The sequence below is a fragment of the Mustela nivalis genome (genome assembly GCF_964662115.1).
Source record: "Mustela nivalis genome assembly, chromosome: 2".
In the NCBI taxonomy this organism is placed as follows: Eukaryota; Metazoa; Chordata; class Mammalia; order Carnivora; family Mustelidae; genus Mustela; species Mustela nivalis.
The window spans coordinates 74973694-74985791 of NC_139021.1; the positions used below are offsets into that span (position 1 = coordinate 74973694).

General features: G+C 41.1%; 1 protein-coding gene across 1 annotated transcript in view; it reads left to right on the top strand.

The window, feature by feature from the left end:
• CYP7B1 (cytochrome P450 family 7 subfamily B member 1) overlaps positions 1 to 12098 on the top strand; it is a 172076-nt gene that overhangs the window by 152724 nt on the left and 7254 nt on the right. The window contains exon 5 of the mRNA XM_082719174.1: positions 5422 to 5597. Coding sequence (XP_082575300.1) covers positions 5422 to 5597 — 176 coding nt within the window. The remainder of the gene's footprint in view (positions 1 to 5421; positions 5598 to 12098) is intronic.

Sequence of the window (12098 nt, forward strand, 5' to 3'; positions counted from 1 at the left end):
ACTAATTTAAAGGTTTAGTTAATCCATTGATCTGAAATGGAGCTTTTTTTTTTTTTTTTTAAACCATTTCCGGTGATTCTAATGGACAGCCAGGGCTGATAACCTCTGGAATATCAGAAAGCTTAAGACAAGTCAGTGGCGATATGATTTCAAAAATCTGTTGTCCCTCTGCTTCCAACAAAACATTAAAAGAAGTCTGATATACAGGGTAAAGAAAGTAGTTCCCCTCTACATTTCTAATTAAAATACTACACCCACTTCTGCCGCCTTTTAAGAGGCAAGTTGGCTAATTGAATTCACCCAGGATGTCAAAAGACTGAAGGCCACGTTGTCTCTGACATACAATTTTAAAATGTCATGATAGGGATACCTGGGTGGCTCAGTGGGTTAAGCGGCTGCCTTTGGATCAGGTCATGATCACAGGGTCCTGGGATAGAACCCACATCAGGCTCCGCACTCAGCGCCGAGTCTGCTTCTCCCTCTGCCTCTGTGATCCCTCTCCCTCTGTGATTGTTTTCACTCTTTCTAAAATACATAAAATCTTTAAAAAAAATGTTAAAAATAAAAATGTCATGACAGTTGTCTTTAAATTTTTTTAAAGGACTGTCACGTGGAAGAGGGATTAGGATTTTTTTCCCTTTTCCTCTTTTCAAAACAGTAGAAATTAAAAGGAGGAAATTTCAGCTCAGTATGAAAAATAACTTTCTGCTAAATGTATGTTCTGAATGCCATCTTTAGAGAGGTATCTAGTGAGAAATTGCGCAGAATCCTTTCTAGGATCTTGTGGCTCATTCCTGCCTTTATGCACCTCCCAACTCTGAACTACCCAGATTACAGTGTCCACAAAGGCTAAGTCCATTTGCTGTGTTTTCTTTTTTTTCACCAGTAGCAGTGGTCCAGTGCCCTGAACAGAGTAGGGTCTTAATAAACATTTTTTTTAAGATTTTTTAATTTATTTGGCAGAGAGACAGTAAGAGAGGGAATTCAAGCAGGAGGAGTGGGAGAGGGAGAAGCAAGCTTGCCACTGAGTGGGGAGCCCAATGTGGGGCTGGATCTCAGGACCCTGGAACCATGACCTGAGCCAAAGGCAAACACTTAAGGACTGAGCCACCCAGGCGCTCCAATAAATGTTTATTAAACATATGAATGTTGAATTTACTTTTCTAGAGGAAACCAAATGTTGTGTCTGCAATGCAGAGTGAAAGTAGACTTCTGTACCAATTCAGATTTACTCTCAATTTTATTTAAAACACAGTTGTTGAGCTAAGAACTAGTTATTGGCTTTAAGTTATCTGATTATTATAATTAATTTTTTAAAAAGATATATTTATTTATTTGTGTGAGAGAGAGAGAGAGCACATGCAGGGGAAGGGGCAGAGAGAAAATCTCAAACAGACTCCCCACTGAGTGGGGACCCTCCCCCCAAGCATGAGGTCAGTCCTACCACGCTGCGATCATGACATGACCCCAACCAAAGCCAAGAGTCAGGTGCTCAACCCACTGAGCCACCCAGCATCCGTGATTATTATAATATCTAACTGATCTTCTCACCTGTCTTAAAGGCAGTTATGTAAAAATGCCCCCACACACCTGGATCCTTACTCCATTTCTTCACACCTTCTAGAGAGCTGCCCGCAGATCCTCCTCTCCCCCCTCCTCATCCACCTTTGTAAGACCGCCCAAGCGTTCAGCCCCAGTGGACCACGGCGTGGCCTGGCTGTCCATTTCACTCCAGCCATCACTGCGATCCACGGATCACCATGGCTAATCAGATGGTATGACAGTCTGCACCAGTCATTAAGATGACCCAAATTAACAGCCTGGCCATGTCACAGTACATTCATTCCACATACACAGACATGGCCTAAGTGTGAGGCAGAAACTTGGATGTGCTTATTTGTGTTTGCGTTGTTACATGCATTATTGATTGTCATGAGCTGTTTCAACGCTTTAAATCTGCAAATGAGAATCATCTGTCAATTATTACAGCCAGAATGGAGATCTGAGGGCAAGAGAGAAAGTATACATGCCTTTTCCTACCAGCATATCCTTTCATTTGCAATTTTCCTTCACAGTTACGTGGTAAAACATCTTAGCTCAACACATTCCCCAGCTTTTTGCTTAGAAGGGATACTTAATGAGAATATTTTTAGATCCGGAGAAGAAAAACAGATCCCTCCTAGCCAGGTGAAGGAGGTAGTTCAGGCCCTGAATTGTAAGTTCATCGTGGGAATGCTATAATCCAATTTTCTACTGTATACCAGTTAGTAAAGCTCAGCTCTTAATAAAACACAGGCAGCCTTATCTTAATCGCAATCGCAATTGCTGGCACCTTGTGGTGCCTGGTGTAAATTATCCCCAAAATATTTGCATTCTCGATAGCCATTTCTCTACAATGCTTTAATAAGTAGAGGGTCCTATTACCTGCTAAATGTTAGTATAAATTAACAATCCATTATGCACAATAAGTTTTATAAAACATTTACAGATAGAGATCATGTTTAATTAAAATTAACTTGCATATGAAAGCCAAGTGCACTAATGATCACAATGACCTTTTATTACCTACAGTCCCTTGTTTTGGCTGGATGATTGACAGCTTGCTGTTTGGCTACCATGTTGAATTTCAGCTGACAAGACTTTTCATTTTAACTCAATTTGCCCGCCTATCACAAGCTGGTGGCAGGCCAGACCCAAGTCACCCAGCTTTGCCTCAGCAGCTTGCTCTACTTCTCATTAGTACGCATTTATTCAGTGGAAATTGGAAGACAAATGCTTGAAGGCATGTGAACTAAGTATAGCAAATTAGGTTTAAAGACTGAATATTTATAAGTATATGGAAAGTTTTTTTTTTTTTTTTTTTAATTCTAGAGCGAATTGAGAACTGAGTGCTAGCTTTGGTATAAAAGAAATGAAGATAGCAGGGGGAAGGAAGATTCTAAGAATAACAATACTATAAGCTTTTTCTTTCCATTTTGGAAATATGTAAAATCTCTCTGACAACACCTTATCAACTACCAACCTGGCCTCTCTTTCGTGGAGTGCTTGCACAATGAAGTTTAACACCTCGTGTGTGAGAAGGGGGGAAAAAATGAGGGTCATGTTCATTTGTTGCTTGGTTATCCCTTGGTATGTTTTAAATTGCCTTGTTTGTTCGGCACTAGCACAGAAACAGATGTTGCTCTACCGTGCAGGATAATTTACTGTACCTCCTGGTGCAGCATGGAAGTCCTCCCAGGGCCCAGCTGGTCTGTCAGTGGCACTGGCTGGTGTCTGCTCAACTATGACAACTACAAGTAGAGGCTGCAATTTTTTTTATTGTGCAGTTGTCATTCTTCTCAGCATAGAGCTCTGCCCGCGTTCTTACTGGGGCTGGTGGAAAAGCTGCTGGCTTTTGTGTCTGTTCTGTTGTAACGCAGAGCCACGGAAGCTCCCCTCTCCATTGTTGATAATAATGCAACTCATTACTTTTGTCATCTAATGATCATCGGCGTGATCGCTCAGAGCGAGAGCCAACCTCGCCTTGCACACATAACTGGTACTGGAAGGTAAAACAGATTTGTCATTTACGATCTGACCGCTAAGCCCCACTTTGTGCTCCATTATTGTGATTAACTTCTGCATAAGAGATGCTTGCCCAATTGTCATTTGCGATCCCGCAGTGGGCGCAAGCTGCCCTGCTTCCCCCGAGCCCCGCCGGCCAATCGGATGGGACTGTGTTGTTCGGACTGGTAAATGCCTGCCCTGTCGCAGAGCCACCCCACAGTGATTTCGCTTTTGTCTCTCTTCTTCCCACACCCCTACTGGACTTGGGGGGACGGCATCGCTACATATGTCAGCTACCGTTTCACACCACAAGCGAAAATGCTGCGGTCCCGCTGTTGACCCAACAGAGCCAGCAGTCATACGTGGGAAACCGACCCTCGCTTTGCACCACAGAGATGTTGGTCGCCGGTGTCCTGCCAGCTGAGATCCGTCGTGTCAGTTGCCTTGTGGCTATCTGCAGTGGAGTCCACATTCCAAAACCGAAGTTCTTTTCTGGCCTCATCACCAACAAGCCGATTTGACTCTGCCTGATTATAATAACGAAGGCAGTCCAAAAGAATATGCACAGCCTCACTGTACGTCACATTGAATCACCACACCGGCCACACAGAGCGGACCGCAGCCTCATTTCTTTAGACAAACGCATGCTAAGGGGGAAGTGTCCCGGGAGAAGGCACCCAAAGCTACTCGTGCAAGCTGGGCGTAGATTTACATTTTAGTGGAATAGCATTTATTTTTCTTTTTTGGCTGATGCAAGCCCTCACTGACCAGTGCCCTGCTCTACTCTAATAACTGAGCATGCTATGTTTCCGAGCTTTGCTGAACACTAAGAGATTGGGGTGTGTGTGTGTGTGTGTGTGAGAGAGAGAGAGAGAGAGAGAGAGATTCTAAATTGCAAGCCATAAACACAACCATTTGTTACCATGTGAAAGGGGGAAAGCTCTCAATTTGGAGCTCTTTTTCACGTTGCTGATTAGAAAGAATCAAGCTTTATATTCTAGGACCCATTCAGGCTGGTGAAAACATAGTCAGTTTTGATTATGAAGGCAGAGATGCAGACCTAGACAGGAGCTACATGCTGATATGCATGCTATCAGAATGATTTATGCAAATTATGCATATTATTCCCAAAGGAATTCCTCCTCAAACTGCCAGGATAAATTGCCGGAAATTAGCCATAAAATCTGTCGTGCTAGGAGCAAAAGGTGAAGGCCACTGGGAAAGCAAGGACATTCAGCTTCTGGAATCTTCCAGGTTATGATGGTGGCTGTTATTTTCCCTGGATGCTGAGGAAAAGATGGTTTTCTTCTGAATCCCATGCAAGTCTTATTTCTTTGAAATTTTTCCAACAAATGCTGACCCACATTTTATTTACAGCTAGCAAAAAAGAAATTAAGTGCTAAGCCACCGCAGAAAGCACTACTACAATTACTTTACTATTAACTGCCTAAGTGATTATGAAATGCTTGAGCCTGGCTTTAAAGATGTAGCTGTTCCGAAGGGTGGAGAAAAAACCCACCAGCAGTGTTCTTCGGCTGGGAGATGGTTTTAATGTCCAATGGATATACCTATCACACAGCATTTTTTTCTTGCCAACCTTTCCTTCCTACAAAAACCCTAGCTACTGACTTTCTGCTCAAGTACAGCACCATAGGCTTCTGTCTGTGATGGGCCAAGTCCCAGCTGTCTCCCCTACCTCCTCCTTGCTATGATGATCCAAGACCACCATGACTCCCCCTTGGTGTTCAATGGATCTGATTAAGAAAGGGTTCCCTTTTCAATCAAAGCTATTGGTAATGAGCTTAATGGCAAACTGAGAGCAATGTTCAGGAGCAGTCATATTTTAATAAGCTGTTGCTTGCTTGTGTCCTTCAGAAAGCACCGTTCTCGAGGTTTTACGACTATGCTCATTTTCAAGCATCATTCGTTTTGTTCAAGAGGACTTGACTCTACATTCAGAGACGCAGGACTACTGTTTGCGGAAGGGGGACTTGGTAGCCATCTTTCCTCCAGCCATACATTATGACCCGGAGGTCTTTGAGGCTCCAGAGGTAAACAAGCATCAAGCGGTCGTGGCTCTTTCTTAGATAGCTGTGAGAACATTTCTCTTCTTCACACTATTTTTCCATAGCTTCCTTTTGCCACCTTGTTCCAGGAGGAATTTGAGACAGATTGATGGCTTATGTCTTGCCTTCCAGTGGGAAAAATTTCCTACTTACTGAAGTGTTTCCCAAGGATCTTTTTCCTACTTACCGAAGTGTTTCCTAAGGATCTCTCTCCAAAGGTTTTGTGGTCTGTAAATAGAAATAGAATGATGAGACTGGATGCTGACTTCTTCAAATGAAAGGCATTGTACCTTGGCCATCATTAGCTTTAGGCCAAAAATAGGTTGTGCTTGGCAGAGAATGGTTGAAAACCATGGAGGGCTAGCTATTGGTGGGTGGCTCAGAGAATAAAGAAGGATGACTGTTTTGCTAAGTGTTTCTAGAATGGGGTTGACTGTCCCCAGATCAAACGGCATCATTGCCATACTTAAGCCCATATACTTTTTCACCACTTACCACAGGTATATGCCCCTTTTTGATCAGTCAGAATGGCATTATGAACCCGAGATTGTAAAGCTGCTGCTCCCGGGTGAAGCTCTGAGGGTAATTGTGTCATCTCCTTGTATTTTTTTCTGAAGCTGGAGTTAATGAATATCAAAGACTGGAAATTAATCCACCCTGGCTCATCCCTTAATACCACTTCAGAGGTTCACCACCTGCATGCAAATTGAATGCAGTCATAGTCTGCCTGAGTGTCTCATGAAGTAGTGTTGTTGCTATAGTGGTTTTTGCATAGAAAACGCTATTATTCAAAGGTAAACTCCATTGCTCTTTTTGAGCAGTTCATAGCAGGATCACTTTTAAAGCATTTCTAAGTCAGATGGTTTGTAGCCAGGCTAGATTAAAATAGTGTTGAATTTTGGAAATTAATAAGAAGAGGAGAAACTCCAAATGCAATGAGATAACTTACATCTATTGCACCAGCAAAGGCAAATTTTTTCAAGTGAGAAGAAAAGTATACTTATGGTTCCTCTGTGTTTCAGAAGAAGAGACGTTATATGTAGGTGACAGCAAATCAGAAGTAGGGTATTAGTGAGTGCATGAAAATTCTGTGGAAAACTGGCTTTATCTCCACATTTGTAAATATAAAAAAAAATTCCACACATAGATATTCAATAAATGGGGCAGATAATAACTAATATTTGAAAAATATCTAAAATTTTAACTTTTATTTTTATCTATAATTTTTTAAATTTAACTTCTATTTATTATTTACATTATGTGACTACTCCATTACTCATTAAGTTCATCATTCATATCATGATGGCAAAATCATCATTAAAATTATCAGCAATACATGTTATCAGTTATCAAGTTATCAATACAATACGTGTTTACTAAATTACTGCTATTTTTGCGGTACTGTTCTTTGGTCCCCAAAACTAACTAGGTAATGTTTTTGTCAACATTGTCTTCTTGAAATTAGTTGTGGAATGGTGATAATTATCAGCACAGAAAAATATGGCATGGTTCAGAACCATTTTTATATGATTTGGCAAGGACTTACATAATCATTCATTCTATAAACATTTACTGAGTACCTACCGCTATCAGGCAGATAGCTTTATTCTTGTGATTTTTATCAATGTAGAATGACAATAAGTAGATGCCATAGATGCTCACAGAACAGATGCCCATCTGAAACCACCATCCCTTGACAGTAAAAAAGAGAAGGAAATCCTGGGAAATTCTGTCCTGGGCCATCTGTCCCTGAGAACATTGATCCAGAAGCTCTTCAGAGGCTCATATTCCCCACTGCCTATGTTTTGTGCCCTATAGATCTTGAATGGGAAGACCAGGCCTTAGATACAGAAAACAGACAGTAGCTCTAAGTCCAGAAATTTGAGGAAGACTAGCTCCAAATGTAAGTATAGGCCTTCTTTGAAGACACAGAGACTGAAGAACCTTCACAGAACATAGGTTCTCCCAACCCAATGAGGCATGATTTCAGGATGTTCAAGCCCAAGAGACTCTAGAATATCACATTCCAAAAAGAGCCCATGGTCTTCCTTCACAAACTTCTCTATTCCTCGAATTTTCCTTCTTGTCCACTCAAGAGGTTCCAGATTACTCCACATGAATCACCCTTCATCACTCTTCTTTGGCAGTATTCTTGATTCCCACCTCGTTCCTCAGAGAATTGGCCATTGCCAACTCTGTGTCCTGTTGGACCTATATTACACTGCAAAGCACCTGCTGCTTTCCAATTACTTGTTTGTTTGTCTGTGGTCCCATATGCTGAAAGCTCCAGAAGGGGTAAGACCACATCACTCACTGTCTTCTCTGCATTCTTAGTGCCCAGCACAGGAGGCTGTCCACAAGGCAAATAAATAAGGCGTTGCTGGAATGGATGAATGCTCTGAAAGTGAAAATACACTTCAATTAGAATTTTAAATTACCACCAATATTGCATATTCAAATATGTACTGGGCCTAACTAGAATAAATGGATGAAATGGCTTGCGTATAAATGTAGCAATACTATCAGGAGTGGTAAAAACTACAGGGAAAGGAGAGCCCAGAGCCATCTAAGTAAGACCATTTGGTTACTTATGAATTAGCCTTTAGCTCTTAAAAGCATGTAGGCCTAGCATGGCTGAGTCATTAAAAAAAAAAAAAAAAAAAACCCTCAGAAAACAGATTTTGGGGTAAACTTCAGGATTTTTAAAGGTTTGGGAAAATAATGTTTAAAAACACAACAATGGGCTAAACAAAAAGTGTTTGAGGACCTAACTGGGTCTATAAGCTATCAACACGTAACTTCTGTGTAAAGAATTGTTCTTTTTCTGAATATCGGGTGCTTAGTTTATTGTGATAATAGCTACTTAGGTGGCTCTTGCCTACATCGGAAGTAAATTGGCAGCTAAAATTGAAGACAATGAGAGAGAGTGCAGGAAACACCCTTCTCAGTTTTCCTTTCCCTCTTTTTTTTTTTTTTTTTTTTGGTCTAAATGCTATTCAAAAAAGCCTAGATAATTTAACTAGGAATAGATAGCTTTTGAAATTTTTCTGAAGCCTTCCTCAAATTTACATCTATTATTAGCCAGAATTCAAGCATCTGGCGCTCAAATAATCAGTAAATGGTGATGATTTCCTTTCTGCCAAAATGCAGCATCTCGACCTGGAGCTATGGAGAGGAGCAAACCTGTTGGTTGGTTTTTTTGTGACCAGACATGTTAAGGCACAAAGGGAAGCCTGGAAACACCACGGAGCCGTAGGGAAGAAACAGCAAACTTTTAAGGTGGTAACGCTTTAACACAGCCAAGTAGCCTCCTAAAGTAAGGACACAGGGAAACAAGAAAGTAATTACAAAGCCATTGGAGCGGAGCGCTCCCAAAAGCTCTGAAAGTGAAAGACCTTATTTGACCTCATGCAAGTCTGCCCTATCTAACTTCTCAGCCGTGGAGGGATTCTAAAATGATAAAATGAATTTGAAAGCCCTTGAATAAATTCTAAATCACTATTAAAAACTGTTGTAGCAATATTATTCTGATTACTGTCACTGCTCTTACAAATATGCTCATCATAACAAATGAGGAAATACTCTAATTTTTTGTCTGTACCTCAAATTGGAAGAGATAATGCCACCAGTATTCTTCAAGGAAACAAATATATACTGAGCATCTGTTATCCAGAAAGCATTTTGATGGGCATAATGGTGGGGGCGGAGGGCACAGACATTTAAAAGACCCTTGTCTTTAAGAGCTTAGAGTTTAGGGAATTGGTCTTATCACAGGGCTGTGTCCTCAGAGCTAAGCGCTTTTTGTTGAGAGGGTTTCTGCCACACCAGTAAATTGGCCTTCATACTCATTTTGTTGGAACCATCAGTGTGGTGGTAAAACGGCCCTCTGAGAAGCCCTGATTTTGTCAAATTTTCGTTGCTTAAATATCCCACGTGGCTGATTTCATGTGACTACTGTGGAAACTCTAAACGTAGAGTTGGGAGGAGATGGGCACACTCTCTCGTGCTAGTACAAATGAATTGGAACTTAAGTCATGCAGATAGAAAGGAACCCTGTCATCTTGCTCCCAGGAGGGCTGATTGTGTACCCAAATGCAAGAGCGCTGCCCCTTAGGCGTCCACTCAAAACACTTGGCAGTTCTTATTTTAAGAAGTCCGTATATTCTCTAATCTGAATTCCTACACGCCAAATGATAATTGAGTGAATCCAAACCCTGATTAAATTGTATGTCACCTACCTCAGCAAGACTAGGTTTTAATGCCTTTTTAACTTCAATGTTGTCATACTACAGGAAGTGCTCAAAACAAATCTCTTAAACTGAACTAAAGACAATATTCAGAGCACACAAATTAGGGTGTTCAATCCTCCTCAGTCACTTGTACCAAAACTCTTTTCTATCCAGAAAATTGTATCATGTATCCAATCTTGATTTCTCATGCTAAATATTATACCATTCTCTATTTATGAACGCTGAATATTCATCCATGCTTCATTCTCTACATGTTTATTTACTCATTCAATATCTGTGTTTTCTCCAGAAGCCTGAAGATTGCTTTTAAAATATACTTTATTGTCATGTATTTATGCATTAATTCAACAAATGTATATGGAACCTCTACTATGTACATAGCACTATGTTGGGTGCTTTGAAAATACAGAGATAAATAAGACAATGTGACAACTCCAATCTCCTGGGATTTCTTGGCTCTGCCATCTCCTGGGGGTTTAGCTCCCTCTTCAACCTGGAGGCCATTGCTGTTGCAGGCACCAGACTCACAAATAACTAGGTCCAGAGGAGAAGGGATTAAGCATTTTTTTGTTTGTTTTTCTTTCTTCACAAGAAAGGAACTTCTATCAGATGTCGTCACAGATGTTTCCTCTGTAGCAGTGACGAGATTGGGTCACATACCCTATCCTCAATCAGTCAGAGGCCAGGGCAGCGTGATTCCTGTGGTGGGTGCCTAGACAAACCTCAGCAGAGGAAAGATGTTCAGAAGTCAACCACGAGAATTATGAGAGGGGTGATGTGGAATTACAGTGTCATGCCCTTTCTTTCATGAATTCTCTATTCTCATCCACTTACTATTATGGCATTTAATTGACCGCTTTTAGTTTTGAAGTGCTGAGCTGTGAGGGTGACTGCAAAGAGTTTATGTCAACATGACGAGTCCTGCATTTAAATTGTTCCAAATGAATGTGTGCATCTTGAGCTCCTAACACTTTATTCTATGTCACTATGACGCCAGAATCTTACAGGTGAGACTACCATACCCCTTATCTTTTTGGCAAAAACCAAACCATTTCCCTAGCCTCTGCCACAGGCCTGTCCTAATATTGGTTTCTGCTCTGGCTCTGCATGCCCTGCCTATGGAAAACAAACTGAAAATAAATTTTGACTCAAAAAAATATATTTATGCCCATGTGCCCTTTGAGTTTGATGTAGTAACAGAGCAAAAGAAGTTGGCCTTTCCTCTGCTTGTTTCTTAATATAAACAACTAAGTAGGAATTTCTAAGACGTTTACTATAAGGAAATGGAATCAAAGCTGGTGGAAAACCAGAGGAGAGACGTTGCTGAATGAGTAGAAATTTGAGGGAATTGACTGTGAACACTACCTGGAGGTCACAGGGTTGCGGGGGCGGGGGGCGTCATGCATTTATCCCACTGACCTCTCAGAGAACAGCACAGTCACTTTCACAAAGAAGAACAAGGCAGCCATGAAACAAAGCAGTTGTTGGCTTATTTATGAAATTGAGACACTATGAAGTCAAACCCAAGTCAAGTTTTCATTTTGTACTTCCTGGCTTAAAGAGTGTGGCTATAGTGAGATCTTTTCCCAACAAATCATTTCATGAGTTAGTTAACGTGAACTGACTGGGCTATGTGAGGAGCTCCTGTGGAGTACTCTCTCCTCAGATTTGCCAGCAAGAAGGAGGAAGGAGCAGTCCTACACTCAGGCGAGCAGGCTTGGGCCCCAGTCATGGAAAAGGTCATGAAGAGAGAGTACCATATTGTACTCTATCTCCAGTAATACAGTGCATGTCAACAGAGTGTCCTTGTTCATCACTACTGGAAGCACGGATATTTTTAGTTTAGCACTAGTTAGATCCTATTCAGATACATCCCAGAACTGTCTGTGGGGAGGAAAATTACTTGTGTTCTAACGTGGAGTAATTTGGCCTTAATGATTACACCAACTTGCAAGTTGGGGGGGAATGGAAAACACCCAAAGTGTGCCTTCCAAGCTTGCATATTTATCAAAATAGGTGCCTAGGTAAAAGAAGACAAGACCAGTACCTTTAAAGGAAATTATTTCAATGGCATTCATATTGAGTGGGAAAATTAGGTCATCTTTGACGGATTTGGAACCTGTCTGCCAATTGTAAGGTTTTCACTATAACATGAAATGCTTTCAGTCTGACCTGCTTCTTTGCAGGTATGTAGTTCATACCAAACTTGTGTGCTGAGCAGATCTAATGCTAATGA